Source organism: Epinephelus moara, chromosome 23 (genome assembly GCF_006386435.1).
Source record: "Epinephelus moara isolate mb chromosome 23, YSFRI_EMoa_1.0, whole genome shotgun sequence".
Taxonomy (NCBI): domain Eukaryota; kingdom Metazoa; phylum Chordata; class Actinopteri; order Perciformes; family Serranidae; genus Epinephelus; species Epinephelus moara.
In genome coordinates, this window is record NC_065528.1 from 28,696,822 (window position 1) to 28,717,050 (window position 20,229).

The 20,229-nt window shown below is 39.0% G+C and overlaps 2 protein-coding genes and 1 long non-coding RNA gene across 4 annotated transcripts in view; 1 reads left to right on the forward strand and 2 right to left on the reverse strand.

Moving 5' to 3' along the window:
- Nucleotides 1-13,071, reverse strand: part of cd9b (CD9 molecule b) — a 27,514-nt gene extending 14,443 nt beyond the window's left edge. Inside the window, exon 1 of one of the 2 annotated variants that reach the window (XM_050036373.1) lies at nt 12,926-13,071. In XM_050036373.1, coding sequence (XP_049892330.1) covers nt 12,926-12,994 — 69 coding nt within the window. In that variant the 5' untranslated portion in view covers nt 12,995-13,071. Of the gene's footprint in view, nt 1-4,372; nt 4,591-12,925 lie in introns of those variants that run through there. The other variant, XM_050036374.1, reaches the window with a different exon arrangement.
- LOC126384937 (uncharacterized) overlaps nt 1-16,269 on the reverse strand; it is a 35,767-nt gene extending 19,498 nt beyond the window's left edge. Inside the window, exon 1 of the long non-coding RNA XR_007569366.1 lies at nt 16,192-16,269. This is a non-coding gene — a long non-coding RNA (uncharacterized LOC126384937). The remainder of the gene's footprint in view (nt 1-16,191) is intronic.
- Nucleotides 16,270-19,439: 3,170 nt separating this feature from the next.
- The window catches only part of c23h12orf56 (chromosome 23 C12orf56 homolog), a 9,521-nt gene continuing 8,731 nt past the window's right edge, over nt 19,440-20,229 (forward strand). Inside the window, exon 1 of the mRNA XM_050036386.1 lies at nt 19,440-19,826. Within this exon, the coding sequence (XP_049892343.1) occupies nt 19,575-19,826 (252 nt within the window). The 5' untranslated portion in view covers nt 19,440-19,574. The remainder of the gene's footprint in view (nt 19,827-20,229) is intronic.

Consider the following 20,229-nt stretch of genomic DNA (forward strand, 5'->3'; position numbering starts at 1 on the left):
AAAAAAAAGTTGACATTTGATTTTCTCCTTATCGCCCAGCCCTACTTTGACCAAACTTTGGAGATGGTATATCTCGGGTGCAACTCGGCACAACTTGCATTTAAACTTGTAATGGAAACCCAAATAAATGCAGCGCATGGTCTGATTCAGTGCAGCCAAAATGCCAACAGAAAAGCCCTAAGGGACACCACACGCCCAGGCCACTTCCTGTTTGATCCACTGCCTTCCTACAAACAAGACAATAAGATCCCACACTAATAGACACAGGAAAAGCTTCTTTCCAAGAGCTGAGGCCACCATCACACCCCTCCCTGCCCAACCACAGAACATATTACAGGAATTATGAGCACACGCACATGCACACACACGCACAAAGGACTGTCACACACATCCTCAGTGACTGCTACCACAGACACAATTCAAAACATTCAACCTCTGTAAATGTAATATTAACTGCATTTTATCCATTTCCTTATCGAGTAACACTTGCACAAGTGTAACGTTTTAAACTTTACGCTGCTACTACTGTTCTCTGGTACTGCTCTTAATCATTTGTTTGATTTTAAATATACTAAAGAGGCCATGCAAAATTCCATTGTCCCTGAGTACGATGACAGCTCAAACTAAACTACATTTCAACTTACACATGGCTGGTGCAACCGCATGCAGAGCTCTATGCACATTTAGGGAAATGTTTACATTTCAGGAATAGATCCAGGATGCTTTGCTTCACAAAGATCTTTCAATGACTGATATTTCATAGAGACTATAAAATCCTGGAAACCGAATATAGTTTATCAGCTGATATAATCTTGTTTTCATTATGTGCTCTCTAATGTAACAATAAAACAAACAGCAAAAACAGGAAGTGTTGAATGTTCTGAATGATAATGGATAGTTAATGTACAGTAAACGCTCTCAGGACAGTTGGTGTTTGTGTCGTCGGCGCACCAATGAGCCGCCTTAAACGCCTTGGAAGACACAGCTCAATCCCCTGAGATTGACACTAGCTCTCATTAACCACAGAAGGCACTCTGCGGCACCATTAGCAGTACAAAACTACAACAAAGACATGAATTATTGCTGAGATGTTTGCAGATTTTATAAGTCTCAACAAAGCAGCTTAAAGCACAACATGCAGCAGTAAAACTGTGCTTGATGTTCCAAAACAAGTTAAAGTTTCTTGTAAAGGAAATATCCTTTAAGATAATGTGGCCCGTGGGAAACGTCGTCTTTCAGGTACAGGAACAAGGAGCCCAATTTGTTTGCAGTAATGAGCCCTTTCACCAACAGCTCAGTCATTAAAGTTTTAGAATAAATAAACCCAATCTAATCTGATGTTTATGTCCGTCTCTGAGCTGCTGCTGCAGTTGTCTTCTCATTTGTCCTCCTATAGCCGCCTGTGCCATCATTACACACTGAGAGTGCAGACTGTCAAAACAGTCATTAAGAACGGACTAACAGTCAGTGTGTGTTCGTCTAACTCTGTAAACAGGTCATCAAAGTAATAACACAGCAGGCGGTGTGGATATTTGGGGGTAAATCTCTGTGTGAAATGCACTTAATACACACAACACTTTAAGAGGTGCTTCTTTGGGGTTTTAAACAATTTCCCCTTTTATTCTGCAGCCTATGTCAAACTCTAGTTTATCTTTTAAAGGAGACCTATTGTGCTTTTCTATATTTTGTGTTTTATAAATGAAGGATGTTCAGATTAAAAGGTGGCCAGGGTTTCATAGAATGAAGTAAATGTATGTGAAAGTAGTCTCTGTGAGCAACACGTAGCTACATGGAAAACGTATTAACTTGTTTGCTGATGTTGTCGGTTTCTCCCTGATTTCTTATCATACTCCTGCTGGAACATGTCCCGTTGTGTTTAGAGGTTTTTATTCATTCCTTGGCTGCAATGACCTTACAGAGCACAGATGTATAATATAACTAGATATCAGACCCCAAGATGGCGCCTATACAACTGTTTGCCTAGCGCATATGCCCAAAAAAGTCTCTGGATTCCTGTTTTACTTCGGCACAGTAGTGTTTCTCTTGCTGACCCTGCGGATTAATCAAATCATACTGGGCTTTTTGGGGAGGGTTGTTGACCATTAACACATTTAATCATGTTCTAGTAGAGACCTTAAATACAATTATGAACCTGAAATTGAGCACATACTGTAGATCCTCTTTAAGCTCAGACTTTGACTGCAGCAATGTTTATACAGAGGTAATGACAAAACTGGAATGTGAAACTTGAGAAAACAATGAAGTGGCTCCAGTTATTCCTGTCTTAAATGAGCTAACCTGTATTTCAGTGCAACAAGTGGTTAGATCTTCGTTAAATCAACAGTGACACAAACTTCAAGTCAACAAGACATGCAAAATGTCCTTTCAACCCTTTTAGATCACGTATCCCATGTTTTTTTTCCTGTGAAACACAATATGACGTATGCTTACATAAGATTATACTAACCAATTACAACCCATGATAATATGACATCCACCCATCAATCAATCTGCAACTATTAGCTGCACAGAGCTATGATTGAGCTAGCTAGCTAGCTAACAACAGCACGCCAGACGGTTTGCCTTCGTTTCCCCAAAATACCGTGGTTACGCCTTCTGACAAGGCGTAACCACGACAAGGCGTAACCACGTAACCTTCTGGCAAGAATTTATTCAGGATGGACTTTGTCTCTCTCCCTGATGGACACTACTTTCCAGTCACAGTTGCACCATCGACGCCTCACTGTTAAGACCATTATGGCACGCCCAGGTTTCAATTACCAAATTAAATTTCTCCTGACGTTATATCCCGCCTGCCTATCCCATTTTTACTCGGAAATATGTCACAATGCTGAAGCTAGATAATCTAGAAATGCTGTTTCATCTAAACTTTAGGGAAGATAGGTTGCACCTGGATCTAAATATGATTCAACGTTAAAAGTAGCTACACAGCTCAAATAGTGACGTGTACATGACGCCTCTAATGCAAGAACTACTGCAATGGTTCATCATCCCATCAAATTGTACTGGAAATATTAAAACTGCACCAACAAAAAAAAAAAAAAAAAAGATCAAAGTGACATCTTCAAAGAGCTTTTTTGTGTTCAACCAACAGTCCAAAAACTAAGATATTTAATTTACAATGACATTAGAGATACAGCTGGTAACTTATTAGAATAACATTGTGTCACATTTGCTGAAACTGTCACTATATTTTGAGAGAAGAACATGTCACAGTCTGTGACAAAAAAATCATGTCCCTCATTCCCTAAAATCTACCACGGTGCACCAAAAACAACCAATCAAAGCCATGCTAATCTAGGCAGAAAGTTTGTGACCAAGCTGCCATGATGGAAACAGACGACCAAAGTACCAAGCTCCGCCCACCAGCCACAGCAAACTCTCATTTCACAACTAAACAGTACACTAAAATAAGTTTCTGAAAACATTTGGGGCAAGAAATATACAATGCAGTAACAGAATCTTGATTCATGTTTGATCAGTGCTGCATTAGAGACTCCTCGGCTCTGTTGATTGATTTAGTTCATGTAAAACAAGGCCATTAGGGGCACTACAGGCGAATAGGGTAAGTAGAGGGGTATGATCACCCCCCCCCCCATATTATTTGTCTCATTCAGTACTGTGTGAATATAGAGACAGTTTCAGCTTTATCAGAGAAAGGGGTGCAAATAGTCACACTTGAGAGGCTGAAACTAGAGAAATTTGGCTGGATACATTACTTACAGACACTTGATTTAAAAAAAATGTGATACCATATTGTTAATCTTGATAACTGACTCCTCCACCGTGTTTATAGTAATGTTTTCCAAAACTCAAAATGGTGACTGAGACTACCAAATCAAACTGCTATGTGTATATTTCTGACTTATTTCACTACAATAAGATCTGCTGGTCAAAGTCCAGCTGATTCCACCGTCAGTATGAGCTGAATTTCGTAAGTTGTTTTTTTGCCAGGTGCGGATTAGTAAACCCATCTGCTTTTTTTTTTTTTTTTTTTTACATTGCTGTCTAGCACACAAACTTTTTAACCCTGAGAGACCTACTTCAAAGTAAGGCTAAAAAACATTCTCATTGTATTTTGTATCTTGATCAAAGTTCCCTTGGGTTTTATATTACTTTAATTTACCCTCTGAAACAAAAGTTAAGCAGCCTCTTAACTCTAAAAGTAAGCAGTAACAAACTCCTCAAACTAAAGCTGATTTAAAGCATATTCTCACTTCTCTTTACTGAACAACTGAAACCTGCTTTAAACTTAAAATGAAGAAACAGAAACCCTTTCAACACCAGCTCAGTACAACCAAAAGTCTCATGTTTCAACCACAACTGACATTGTGTAAGTGACACTACGTACCCAGAAGAGAAAGTTGAACACAAACACCAAGTATTTGATACACTGCAGTGCCCCCATGGCTCCTGGATCAAAGTTCAGACGGTTTGTCAAAGAGGAAAATCCAAATGTGAGCGTCCTCTGTTCAGGAGTTCTACCGTCTTCTTTGTGAGAGGAGCAGACAGGACAGAGTGGAAAGAAGAAGAATTTTTTTGTGGGCCACACCCTTGCATGGCTCACCTGGGTATACTTGGGAAGGCAGGGGGAGGAAGTGGGAGGAGACAGGAGGTGTGGGAGGAGACAGGAGGTGTAGGAGTGGATTTCAGACAAAGGACTTTGAGGTTTAAATCTAGAGCAGCTGAATGTAATCAAGGAGCAGGTTAATTACTCCTGAGTACAAAGGGCCACTGGTTTATAATGGGATAAAGTGAGGTAATCAGCTGATAACATACGTAGGGATCAATTGATTGGTTTGTGATTGGACTACGCATTTATGAACTATAGATAAAATCAAACAGTTGCTATCACATTTCATGGGAGATTAACTGCTTCTTTCAATTCAATCGGACACTTTGCTGCTTGTTTTTTTAACTGTGCCTTGTAAGGTGTCCTTGAGTGCTCTGACAGGCGCCTATAAATAAAATGCATTATGATTATTATTACTAAAAACATGTAGCATGTATGTGATATCTAATGACACAATACTAATATTTTCAAACTGGAATTTAGTCACTTAATATTGTGTTTTCCTTATTGTTGCAAAATAAAACACCTCATGTCGTGACCTCAATGTGTTTTGACAAACCGGCCCTCACACTCCTCCTCACACTGCCTCCTCCTCACCCTTCTCCTCTCTGACCCCTGCCTGCACTCAGGATCTGTGAGGAGGAGGATGTGTGTCTGCACTTTCACAGACAAAAGATAAAGGAGGGAGGCACCCTTCAAATTTGCAGGTGACACATCCAGGATGATGATGAGTCAAAACTGTGGAGATGATAGTAGACTTCAGGAGGAGGGGGGGCTTAATCACAACACTGAACAACGCTGAGTCTGCTGTAGAAGCTGTCAGGTTTCTGGGATCGACCATCTCCTAAAACCTGAAGTGGACCTCCAACATTGATACTATCAGGAAGTACAACCCAGTCTGTTCTCTGCACATCACTGACTGTGTGATTTGGATCAGACACCAAACAGGACAGATACAAACTCTCTGTGACAGCTTGCCCTCCATCCAGGGTTTACACACAGAGTCAGGAAACATCACCCATCACACCCTGGTCACAAACTGTTCCGAACTTCTCCCCTCTACAAAACACTATGCGCCAAAACAACCAACACAAGAACAGTTTATTCCCAGAGGCTGATGAACAGATATTAAAACCAGACCCAGGGTTTCCCACACATTAATTTGGCCCGCCATGATGAAAACATCTGCCGCCACTTTTTGATTTTATGTTTGTGGAGTTGGACTGTTGTACTGTTGAAATATATATATACCTTAGAGCTGCTGTGAGAGCACATGGAGCAGGACATCTAAAGTTTGCCTCTGAAGCAGCTGCTCCTCTCATCTCTGATCTGATCAACTCTGATTGGATCAATTGATTAATTATTCACCCCGCGATTCAAAACTCCACAAACTGCGGCTAAGATAAACAGTACTCATAAGGCCCCGATCACACGCATTTTTGCAGGGGCGCTCTGAACTCCTTGAGCAACGTCATCTCTGCCTTTTTCCCATTGTCCGATCGGATGATTTGAGAGGCGAGCCTTCTGTGGTGGTCACGACAACAAGTTTACAGTTGGTAAACAGTGGAGAAGAAACTGGTGGTAGCAGTTGCCGTGCGCCTTGCGTTTTACAACTTCCAAATACTTTCTCTGAGTGACTGGGGCCTAAAGAGTTCTGCCAGTGCTGCGATCACAGACCTAGAGAAACCTCCAAATTTAGAGAGAGGACACGGACTGATACACACAGGAAAAAAAAAACAATGAAAAAAGATTTCCCCCCACCCACCCACATCTGTCAGCTACTGCCACACATTGATTCAAATTCAGTAGGAAACACTGAGTCACAGTGTCAGGAACAATCCCTGCACACGACCTGTAACACCAAGCATCCACTACAGAAGAACAAATATTTCATACACTGTATACACTGTCATTTCCACCTTGTGTATTTAATCAAATGTTTATACTAGTGCTGTCAAAATAACGCCATAACTTCAACAAACGCAGAAAAAATAACATGCTAAAAAAATTACGCTGATTAATCAAGTTCCGAGGTGCCCTTTGACCCGGTGTGTCATTGAAGGCCACAGAGGCTTTGGGACATGATGGAGGCAGACGAGACGACGCTGCTCGGCCCCGTGAATGAAGTTTTTTAATTTAAAAACGCCTGGATTGAACTGTTGATAGGAGCACCGTTCTCTGCAGTGCAAGTAAGGAACTTTCGTACCATTGGAGAACTTAAAGCCTGAAATGGTCCGAGGTCCGAGATAGCACAGCCTCTGAAGCTAACGTTAGCAGCCAGCCTCGTAAAGCCACACTCGACCAGGCGTTCAGACACAAACTGACTAAGTCTACCTGTGACTGACTGACTAATTCCCTTGTAAAATTAATGGACTGCAGACCAGTTTGGGTGGTAGAGGACAGGGGGACAATTGTGTCCAAAATCCAGGAGCTTTACAACGACAAACCTGCCAAAATTCATTGGAAATGAATCTTTAAAAAATACTTTCACAGCAAAAACTGATGTATGGGATTAATTTAGATTAATTAATCACAATCTAATGAACTTGATCCATTTTTTTAAGCGCTTGACAGCCCAAATTTATAGCATGTTTTTACCTGTATGTCTATATCTGTACTTGTACACTGAGAATAAGCCAGTCAAATTCTCTGTATATGTACGCACTTGGTCATTAAAGCTGATTCTGATTTGGATTTTATCAAATTTACAGGTTTATCACAGTTTTGTTCTTCACTTTGTTTTGTTTTCTTCAGTATGGCTACAACTAGTGATAAATTCTCATTATTTGTTATGATACATTGATTAACCATTTCATCTGAAATAAAAAATAAACTCAGAAAACAGTGAGAACTGGTCAACGAAAATTTCCAGAGCCCAATGTAAGGTCTTCAAATAACTGATTCTGTCCAACCAGCATTTCAAAACTTAAAAGTTATTCATTAACAATGGTATAACACAGGAAAAAAGTAGCACATCCTCATATTTTGCGAGGCAGAAAAACAATGACACAGTGAATCATTAGCATTTTTCTGTAATTAGCAAGAACTCGGTTATCTAAATTGATGACGAAGTTTCTGGGAAGTCTCTTGACTAAAAAAGATACTTAGAGACTGACACATTGCAAAAACAAATATCACCAGAGGATGAGACTCAATAATAACGTTTGGATTATTGAATCAAGGACAAATAACATTTTCAAGATGACTTGGTTCAGTAAAAACAACAATCTGCCTCGTTTTGAATGATTTAACACCAAACAAGAAACAGAAAATCAGGCGGATGAAGAGAGACAAAGCTTCACAGGTGTATTCACACACACACCTCCTGGGACTGGGGTTCGGTGTTGTTTGCTGAGGTAACTCGAGCTGCTCTCCTCTCCCAGTAGACCCAGTGAAACCAACAACACTAGCTTTGTCTCCAAGCTGCTGAAGCCTCCCCCCCATCTCTCGCTCTCTGCTTCCTCCCTTCATTCTCTCTCTTCTCTGCCATGAGCAGTTTCATTTGAAAAGTATGCCACTGTCCACACTGCGACCTGTTAGATTTGTGCATCTTCAGACTGAATAATTGTGTCAAAACAGATTTAAAGATTAGGAGATAAAGGGGAAAGTGAGAGGGGGGTGTTGTAAAAGGAATAAGACACAAAGAGGAGTGAAATAAGAGGAGGAGGGTGAGTTCAGGAGAAAAGAGAAGGCTCTCAGAATAAAGACCGACTACATGGTGATAAGAGAAACACAAGAAAAGGGAGAAAGGGAGAAGAAGCATTGATTGCAGAGATTCTCAGTCCTTTTAAAACAGATTGGCCTCAACTGCGCCCCCTGTTGGGATTTATCAGCATTTTCTAAACTACTGCAAGCTCAGAAATGTTCAGAAAAGCCCAACCATGTTTCCAACGTACAAAAGCAGATGTTTCACTCAGAGATAAATTAAACAAACAACTTCATAAACTATCTTTCACTCCAGACCAAGGACAGGCCTCCATTATGGGGTGATTTTGCTGAGATACTGAGACACACTTTTTCACATCAGAGAATCCAGATCATTTTGCCATCCTCACTATAAAACTACAATGATAAGAAAACTTTGTCTTCTCCTCTTTCAATTGGCAAACAACAAAAAAATGTGCCTATCACTATCATCTTAATGTTGAATGAATAAGCTGTTTAGTCATATATGGCTGCCGGCTGTCATTACATGTTTTGTGTTTCAATCAAAATATTTTTGTCCGGTTACACGTCACTTTATATGTTCATTTTACCGCTCTTCATTTTACTGCACTGTGCCCCAACCAGGTCAGGTGGGAGCCAGCTAATGGCACCACTCATTTAGGAATAACCATAGACTGTATATAAAGGTGAAGGACATCACAGCTCCCCAAAAGTGAAGCCAAAACATCTTAATCGCCCCCTGGTGGCTGGTTGCAGCATAGGTCATAAACCCTGCCCCCTATACATTAGCATGGGACATGAGCCAAACTAAAAACTCCAAGTACATGTGAAATGAATATTTTCCAAAGATGGATTCTGTCATTTTAGGTAGTTTTTTCTCGCTGATGTTTGTTCAAGTGTTTGTTTTTCTTCTGAATTTGGTTATAACTAGTAATATGATGTCAAATAAGGGGCTTGATATCATGATTGACAGCTGTGTGTAACAATCCGTATGCTGACTATCAATGGCGCTGCTTGCGAAAGTCTGACAGGTGTATGGGCAGGAACTGGATACCAGCTGAGATTGCTACTGTGCAGACTCCAGCTCCAAATGACATCATCAGCCAAGATGGCAGCGGCCAGATCTGCGGTATTTTGGCTTCGTTTTTGTACGGTGGGGGTAAGTGCTGTGGAAAAATTGTGCCCACCCTCCACTCTCCTCCCAGGTCGCCCCAGTGAGTAAGTGACTCAATTTTGAGCTGCAAAACGCCCTTTTATCATTGTTAACTTCTGTTAGCTCTGTTGGCACTGTGAGCAGCGTCAACACATCCAATGGTGCTATCACAGCTAACAGGGCTAAAGAGGTTTTGCGGTTTAAAATAAGCTGCTTACCCACCAGGGCGAACAAGATTGGGAACTATGTTTCGGCAGAAATGCCGTCCCCCAACCGGGACTGCGTTACCAGTGGTAATCGCTGCTAGCTAGCTTCCACCTGATCCCACTGGTGTGCAGTGCAGAGCGGCCAAGGCTAACTTTAGCTAACCAGTGGAGACCGGAAGGTGGGCAGTAGGCACTATATTTGCACATGTTATTGAAGCCAGCTGGCTGTCCAACAGAAGCCAACAGAAAATAAAATAAAAGGCAAAACAATAACATCACAAAACATTAAAATTTAACCACCTCTAAATGGTTAGCACTTTGAATGTGGCGCTAAAGCTCACTGAGTCAACGGAGCGCCAGACTACAAAGAAAGACTTCTTCTTCTATTCTGCTATTTTTTCTTAAAAATTAACCGGTTAGTTACTGGTTCATGGGTGTTGAGTTATCAGAAGCAAAATTAATCATAACTGACATAGTTTCGATGCAAAACCGACAATACAGGTATTGACACATCTGTCTGTCATATGACTACACAAGCATAAAACAGACCACTAATTGCTAACCAAGGATTACATAAACTGGCACTTGTTGTCCGACAGCTTTATAATTTGGATAAGACAATAACCACACAATGGAGATATGTTTTGCATGATTAGCTCATATATTATAAGTGAGTAACCACAACGTGACTTTGAAATTTTAAATGTATCTACAGTGGAGAGAGTCTGTAAAAGCTATATTTTCACGGGTGGAGAATGTTGATCAAGTGAAGATAATGTACTTTCAGATCTATCAGTGTTAGTTCCTCTGCAAACTTCTCACACCAAGAAAACACGGCGTGACCACAAAATGCTGGTGTGAAGTCGTCACTGCAAAGTTTCAGCTGTGCTCTGCACAACACGTTTATAGCACATCTTTAATTCACATTATTCAGTGATACAGAGTGCAGATCTTTTCTGTTTCAATTTATTTACACTGCATGTTGTCAGTCATGCTGGTTCATGCAGCCCAGCTGGGTCATATAGTAGGTGGTATTTCCTGATGGAAACGTCCTCTATCTGAAGATGACTGCAAAGATTACCCGAAAAGAAGGGCTTATGTCCAATAACTGTGAGATTAGGTGTAAAATCCATCAAAATGTCCTTTTATACAAATTTCAGTTTTGGAGTAACAGATGACATTGCACTTAATTCATAAATTTGTCGACTTTAGGACCAAGAATAAATGCAGTTGTCCCCACTGGCTTAAATCATGATAGTATCAGTTTAAATGTGGTTTTTAACATGTGTCAACTTTAGCTAAAATCTGATTTAATGAGCTTATAGTTACTTATCAGATACAGGGGAGATATCAAACTCCAGCATCCATTAATTCTTGTGTTCAGAAGTAAATGACTCATGACCATAGATTGTGTAAAGATAGTGGATGTAGAAACTGTGACATTTTCTGCATTTTGGTAGACGTCATCTTGGATTTTTGGAGCCAGAAGTGACCATATTTGAACTAGTGCGTGGATCTGACTGAGATCCAGAGGACACTGCTCACAGCCTGTAACTCAAGCGGCCACACCCTTAATTATGCATAAGTTTAAGCCTTAATAAAATGCAAACAGATGAGTTATATGGAAATTCACCCCCCATACAGTTGTCATGAATGGGTAAATTAGCTGTAGGGACCAAAAACGTTATCTTGTTTATTTCTGCTGTAAAATTGGGCGTTTTAACATGGGGGTCTATGGGATTGAGTCACTTTTGAGGCCAGCCTCAAGTAGCCATTAGAGATTTTCTACATTTGAGAATTGGCTTCATTTTTCTGCTTAGAGGGGCGAAGATCTACAGAGCCCTATAAGGGTCACATAAAGAATATTTCTTTTGAAATACTTTTGCAAAAGTAGTTAAACATTTGAAAGTATGGCTTGCCTTTTCACGTTCTTTGATGCCATTATATGTTATGTTATCTGGTCAAAAATCTTTTTTGTGAGCTGACTCTTAGCTTAGATTGTGAGCTTCACATTTATTGACTAAAGCACTGTACTTAAATAGCCTACTTAAGTACAATTTTGATGTACTTGTACTTGTGTATTTCGATGTTCTGCTACTTTATACTTCTACATCATGTCTGAGGTGAATATTGTACTTTTTACTCCACTGTATTTGTTTTGTAACTTTATTTACTTTGCAGATTTAGAATATAAATACAAAATATAATCAACAAATAAACTATGATGTAATATCAAACATTAAGATAAAACTTTATCATGTCCTTGGGAGGAATTCACATGTTACCCATCAAATAAAAGTATATAAAGTAGTTAAAATTACGTAGTTTCATGTACACATTATGCATAGATCATCATCCAAGAATATAATGACATGGGCCATTTTGCAAGATGAGCACATCCACTTTTGGTACTTTCAGTATATTTTGATGCCAATACTTTTGCACTTTTTTGCAGGACTTTTACTTGTAACGTATAGTATTTTTACTCTGTGGTATTGCTACTTTTACTTAAGTACAAGATCTGAGTACTTCCTCCACCCCTGCTGACTGCATATGTGCAGTAGCCTACCAACATATATCATTTTTAAAACATGAACCACTATTTAAACATCGATTAAATCATATCCAGTGGTGGAAAAAGTATTCAAATTGTGTACTTGAGTAAAAGTAGCAATAATACAGTGTAAAAATACTCTGTTACAACAAAAAGTCATGCTTTCAAAATGTAATTCAAGTAAAAGTACAGACTTATGGCCCATTTTATAATCATATATTTATGATATTACAGGATTTTAATCATTGATACATTCATGTGTTCATCTCTTTACTATTAGAGCTGATACTTTCTGAGTAGAAAAGCCTATAATACATAAAAAAAAAATAAAAAAAAAATAATTTGTTTGATTATATTTTGTATTTAAAAATGTAAGGAAACCAAGGCTATCACAATAAATGTAACTTAGAGGAGTAAAAAGTACAATACTTACCTGTAAAATGTAGTGACGTATGAGTATAAAGTCAGTTAGCATAAAGTTTAAAGTCAGTTAGCATAAAGTTTAAAGATAGTTAGCATACAATAGTTTTACTCAAGTTAGGTAAAAGTCCCTCAGAATTGTATTTGAGTAACTTGGGTATATTCCTCCTCTGATAATATCCACTGATACACATATTTATTGTTATTTTTGCTGTAAATAATAAATAAATGAGGCTAACCATCTCTGTAAATTAACGTTAGCTAAAACAATTTGAAATAAAAGAAGCTAGCTTACTTTGTCACGATTATTTATCCATAATTTTTAAACTTACCCAGAAGACGAAATTAAAGATGAAGAGGGCGTACTTGACGCACAGTTCCCAGCTGCTTAAAGCCGTCATCCCTGCAGTGTGTTTTACCGGAGTAAGCTTAAAATGAAACCGTCAAATATCTGATTTCTGCCGCCGTTGGTCCGCTTCTTTAGGTGCTCAGTTCGAATCTGTTGCGTTCGGCTCGGCTCGGCCCCGCTCGGTCACTTCCGTCAGTTTGTTAGAGCGGGGCGGACAGAGCGCGCGCTTGACAGATGCCGCTCTGTGTGTCCTCCCGCCTGATGTGTTGGGAGGAAACAGAGACAATCAACTGCTGATGGCTGACAGGAGGGAGACCGAAAGGAGAGATAGCTGCCTTTTTCTCTTTTTATTTTCTTTATCACTCCTCTTTGCATCTTCTGTTCTCTTTATAACCACACATACTTTGTGAAAAATGTCAAAATGGTGGATTATATTGTGAAAGAAAGACTGAAATAAACTATAACTTCCACTATAATCCATATAAGTAATAGGTATGAAGACCAAAATACTGCACAAGAAAGCTAGAAGTCCTGCCTTCACAAAATCACTTGATTAAAGGTTTTTACAATGAAAATAAGATAAGACAAGATACACCTTTATTGATCCCACAATTGAGAAATTCCAGTAAAATGTAGGCTACTGTTTTTGTGACAAGTTGCTTAATAAGTTCATAGGCTATACACCAGGGATGGCCAAACTGAGGCCCCCGGGCAAACTGAGGCCGGCTACCTTTTTAGAAATGGCCTGTGGCGAATTTAAATAAAAATAAGTTAGAAAATTGTTTGAGCATATTTCTAATAAATTGCACTATGTACCAGGGCTGCAACGATTAGTCGACTAATCGATGACTAATTGACTATTAGAATAATCTGTAACTATTTTAGTAGTCGACTAATCGGTTTGAGTCATTTTTCATAGAAAAGTACTATAAAAGTACCCCAAAATACTCTTATTGCAGCTTCTTACGTTGAAATATTTACACACTCTCCCATGAGGGTGAACTAAAACCCTTTGGCGTGAGTACGACACAAGACATTAGATGACATAATTTTGGGGTTCGGGAGAGACAGACCGTCATTTTTTAACATTTTAACACATTTTTCGATAAAATGATTAGTCGACTAATTAAAGAAATAATCGACAGCTTAGTTGACAATGAAAATAATTGTTAGTTGCAGCTCTACTATGTGCTAGTTTGAACAAAATGTCGCTGCCACCTTGAATATCTAGGCTGCTACTATCAAGCCCTGCTATTGCAGTTCTGAATTTGAACACTAGATGCCGCTACTTCACCTACAATAGCCATGTTTCCATCAGCCTGTTTAGATGCGCATCTACAAGTATCGCATCGGAAAATTATGATGGAAACGCCAAAATTCGAATTAAAATCCCCTGATTCGCACGAACTAAAATACGCTCACTTTAGCCGGGTTTTGGTTGATTCGAATAAATGTTGATTCGCAAAACGGGGGATGGAAACAGTTATTTTCAAATTAAGTCTGACATAGCGCACCTCTCTCCATGGTGATATCCACACTCCGGGTCGGGAAGGCGGTAATGCATTTACAAGCTGGTTGCCAACCGCCAGAAAACATAGAAGAAGAAGAATGCGGGACTTGTTTTGTTTCCGGTTCTGCAGAAAACTCACGCGAGTTTGTAGCTTGTTTTGTTTCCGGTTCTGCAGAAAACTCACGCGAGTTTGTAGTCTTCACCAAAGTCCGTACATTTAATGGAAACACACAGGATTCGTATTTCTTTTAATGCGCATTTCCCAATGATTCTAATCACTTTTGGATGGAAACATAGCTAATGATTGATTACTAGTCAAGATGAAAGTGATATATTTTTGTAATATGTGGGCATACTAATGTACTGTAATGTCAAAACTATTTGGCAGGGTTGCGTGGCAATTGACCCTTCGCTAAGTCCCGCCCCTGGACGCAGACTGGCCAATCATAATGTAGCATCAGGCCGGCTCAGACCACGGTCTGACAACAACACAGCTGTGCTCCATCATTTCAGACTTCCTTCATTTTCAGGCTGGTTTTGTGGATTTGGAGCTAAATGTTGTGCCTGGGGCACGTCGTGTANTATATCCTTCAAACACAGACTGTAGACCCCTCCGTCTGCTCCTCTCTGGAGTCACTCTTTCATTTCTCCATATATGTGCAAATAACCGCAATAATGATTCCAAGAAAACAGGGTGCAAAACTAGTCTTTTTTTCCAGCGGCCAAAAGGCTACTGAATGTTCAAATTTTCCCAGCCACTCAATAGATTACCATTGATTCTATATTTTATTAGTGGATGGTGCTAATTTTTCTACCCTGCAAGAAGGCAAGAACATGAGTTACTTTATGTTGAATATTGGATCACTTTACACTCAAAGTGGTCCACATACAGTTTCAGAGGCAGCCTGACACCAGAGTCATGAATTTGGCAGTAGAAACATGGTCACATTTTTAGAGTTTGAACTTTAAACCTCGTCACCAGCCTTCCAAATGCCATCAAGGTCAACACCAACCATAACCAGTGTGTGTGTGTGTGTGTGTGTGTGTGTGTCTATATTCTCTCTCTCTGGTGGAAATGTGACTGTTTTGCTTCTTCTGCAGAACAAAGGCGACAGTGTGACTGGTCAGCCCACGACTTTTGTTTGCAGCTGCACACAAATACACACTGGTGATGATGATGATGATGATGAAGGAGTACAGTGCGACCCAGCTGACCAGAACCACAGCAGAGAGAGGAAAATATCTCTAAACACTGACAGCTTTAACTAAATAGGGTAAAAAGCATTCATGTAGTAGTTATCTTTTTTTATTTCTTCCTTTAGTGCTACTTTTATGTACTTTTCCTAACAATATATTTCTCTTTGTTCTATTTTATTGCCTATTCTATTGTTTTATTCTGTAATAATTTTAAAAATGTGTAATATCTGTTCATATATTTTCTGTGTGTGTACTGTGGAGTGGTTTACAACTGCATTTCATGATGTGATCCTGTGTTATATAATGACTGTAAAGCTGATTCTTTGAACGACTTTGTGAAATTTTTCATGTCAACTACAGTTAATTACGTGTGTACCAGTTAGTAACAATGTCAAGTCACTGTTTTACATGGTTTAATAGAGACAATTTCAAACACAAGTACATAAATCAGCTTCGCTATAACTCGCAGCATTCACAGACAAACACTTGTCTTTATCTGGACACATTTTACATTGTATAAATTAGCATAACAGCTAGCAAACTTTTTCCTCTACTCATATGAAGCCAGGGACAACAGCAACATTTAACAAAGGTAACGTTAAAAAATTCAGCTCCATTACACAGCAACATTTAACAAAGGTAACGTTAAAAAATTCAGCTCCATTACAACTCACAAGGTTCACTGACAAAACAACTGTCTTATACTAAACACGTTTTCCAAACAAATACAACATGCTAACGTTATTAGCACAAGCCTATGGCATTTTACATTGTATAAATTAGCCTAGCGACGAGTGGAGATTTCCTCTGCTCATATGAAGCCAGGATAAATCACACACAAGACTTAAAATGCTATTTTTGTGGAGGCTTTATTGCCTAATGTTCACTAACTAATGTTAGGAACTCTTTCCGCTGAGCAAGGCCATGTATGTTGGACTGTATTTTGTCATGCTGCTGTTTCCAATGTCCAGAAACAACCTCCATATTTACTTATTTTGTGTTTTTTCCTTTCTCTTTACATTCTTTTGTTTTTCATTCGCTGATGATCGGTTTTGTCAGAATTTCACAGTTTACTCACTCTGTTTAAAAAGATATTTTAGAGGCATTTCATAACAATATTTCACACGGGATGAATTTGCGGGTTTTGATGAGGATTTTCTTTAAATATATAAATAATAAGAGCAGCTTCATCCTACAAACCCAGATGAGTTGGAGCCCAGTTTGTGTGTCTATAGTGTCTCAGTCTTCTTACCGAGCTGGATAAAAGACTGAGTCTGTTTCTCTGTGAAACAGCACCGCCTTCATCTTCTGGATGGTGTGTGTGTGTGTGTGTGTGTGTGTGTGTGTGTGTGTGTGTGTGTGTGTGTGTGTGTGCGCGCGCGCGCGTGCGTGCTGGTCTGCAAAACAACTCGTCGTTCATCTCTGCACCCACTCACAAAGCTCCCCTTCAAAGCTGCAGCCACCGCCTCTCTGTGTGTGTTAATGTGAGTGTTTATGTGAGTGTGTGTGTCAGACAGGGTCACCAAGAGGAAGACGAGGCAGAGAGGGAGGATGAAGATATTAAAACTTCAAATTGTTTCCATGTTTACATCAACTAAAAGCATCTCATCAGTATCTCAACACAATAATGTATTTACTTTAATTACTCTGCAATAACAAACAGAAAACAGCCTGAATTATTCTGACAACACACACATACATATATGCTAACCATACAAGTGGATTTGCTTAGTCTAATATCTATGAGGGAACCACTGAGGTTTATTAAAGTGTTCTCACATCTGAGGGTAAAGAAGTAATTTTAGTAATCAAAAAGCTACCTCTATCTAGTGGTGACCTCCTGGAGCTGCAACAACACTGATTACACTTACCTAGTGATGGGCAGATGAAGCCTAATGAAGCTTTGGGGCTTTCTTTCTGTGTGGAGTAAAATGCAGCAAGCACGGTGACACCTGCTGGTTTGTCATACTTACAGCAGCCCTTTAAGACTGCAGCTGAAGCACTACACCTCTCTGATGTGTATGGTTGTAGTCTCATAACTGTGTAGTAGTGGAGGAAGTATCTCATTTATAAAACAATGTGTAGGATCCAAACTAAAAATGTACATATGGACAAAAGCCAAAAATGGCATGTGCAATTTCCCATCTCCAAAATGTTCGTACGCATGGGTCAAAGTTTCTCCCATCAAGTCTGTTTTTATACATCACAACTTTTACGTGTGAAGTGGTGTAAGCCTCTTTCAGGCCTTTTTTGTACATACACAATGTTTATAGATCTTTTGACTAAGTACAGGTAGCCATACCACAGTGTAGAAATACTCTGTTACAAGTAAAAGTCAACATTGTAAGTACAAGTACAAAAGCACAGCAACAATGATGGTGAATTAGTTTTTATTACATTACTTGGTATCAGATACCAAGTGTTCTCATGTTTATGACTGTGTCTTTCTAGTGTGCACGGGCACATCTGTAAGCTATAGCAACCAGTGAGACGAACTCCAGTATATTTTAGACATAATTCATTTGAATTTGATGACTTGTAGGCCAGTCAAATAAATAAATAAACACAGGATCCAACATTTCCTCACTATTTTTAACTGAATGAACTTCATGTTTAACTGATACAAATTGTAGTATTTTTAAACATTTTCCTCTGAATTTCTGTCTTTAAGTCTTGTGAAACTAATAAAACTGCACACTAACTACCAGTTCAATTTATATTATTCATTAAATGTTCAGTATTAATCCAGCCAGAAGGTCTCATTCATTTGACCACTTTTAACCCAACAAAATAAGCATTAATATACTTTTACCTTTTTTCCCACCCTAATTTTATACCACGCTTGTAGACCCCCAAATAGAAAAAGAAAAAAGAAAAAAAAGAAATAAAGGATTTAATAAATCCCCACCATTTTTTGTCTTTAGGTGTTGTAATAAATACATTGATAAATAGAAATAAAATAAAACTGTACATTACCTACCAATTCAAATGATTATTGAATTGATAAATATAATCCAGACAGAAATTCTCATTCATCTGACTACTTTTAACCTTTTTCCCCACCCTAATTTCTATACCTCAAATGTAGACCACCAAATAAAATAAAATGAAATAAAATAAATAAGAAAAAAATAAAGGATTTAATATACCCCACCATTTTGTTTTTAAACTTTCTAATAGATAAATAAAATTTAAAAAGAAAATAAAACTGCACATTAACTATCAATTTAAGAGATAATTTCTATGATTTGTTGAGTATAATCCAGCCAGAAATTCTCATCTGACTACTTTTCCCCATCCCTAAATTCATACCTGGCATGTAGACCTTGAACTAAAATAAAATAAAACAAAAATAAATAAAGGATTTGATATCTCCTCATCTTTTTCTTTTTTTTTTTTTTTTTTTTACAATTCTTGTCAGTTTAGATTGGCTTGGTATATAATTGGCTCAATTTAAATGTAATTTTTTTCCCTCTGAGTTTATGTTTTTAAGTCATGTAACATAATAATAATAATAATAATGATAATAATAAAAACGTCACTTTAACTACCAATTAAAATAAAAAAGATAAAATAAGATAAAATAAAATAAAATAAACACTTTTATATGAAGCTGTTTAAAACTCGCTGCTCTCAGCTGCCTTTAAATTATAAAATACCGTTGATCCCTTAGCCAATCAGCAGCGTCCCTCCTCACTGCGCAAACCAATCAGAGAGCCGCATGCACTGATAGCTCGAGCCAGCGGCGGTTTACCTGCTCAGTGAACACTAACGGGACGGGACGGGTACACACACCTGCCCGGTACCTTTTATCCCCCTGAACTTCAAACATAACGGAGTGAAAGCGACACCGCAACACCTGCCTCGCGCCACAGCGGAGGGTAACCGTCACTAAGTTGTCACTGAGCGCTCCGCCGGTACCGTCATGGCTCGGCCCGGCTCGGGTGCCCTCCTCTGCCGCAGGGACATCAAGCTGGACTGCTTCCTGAAGCGGAACACGGAGCGGACGGTGTATGAACGGATCCGCGTCTACGAACCGTGCGTGGTGATTTCAGAGACTGTTAATAAAGTGCACATGCACGTGGTGCTGAGCGACGAGTGCGTGTACCTGGCCGAGTACCCGCCGCGGACGCTCACCGAAGCCTTCAGCTTCAGGCGCGTGCGGGACATCGAGCTGGTGAGTGTGCAGAACCCCATTCAACTTTTGAAGTTTTTAGTTACAGCTGCTCCAACACTGAGACTACACCTGAAATAAATCAATTAATCGATTTATGGGTTGATGGAGGAATATTCGGCTATAAGCCTGAGACCAAGAGTGTTTTATTTCTGTATTTATCTTGAATTAAAAATAAATAACTTGATCAATATAATGTCCAGATCAGTGATAAATGTCCGGAAATAAAGGGGACATTTTCTAATTACTTTCTGACAGAACATTTCCAACACAAGAACCACTTTCTTGATGTTTCCAAAGCTTTCAACCACATTTCTTGGCCTTCATCAGTTGCTCAGTTGCCAAAGATAGAGACTGGACCCTGGTTGGCAATGTTTAGGTATGTTTTTTTGGTCAAACTGCCATT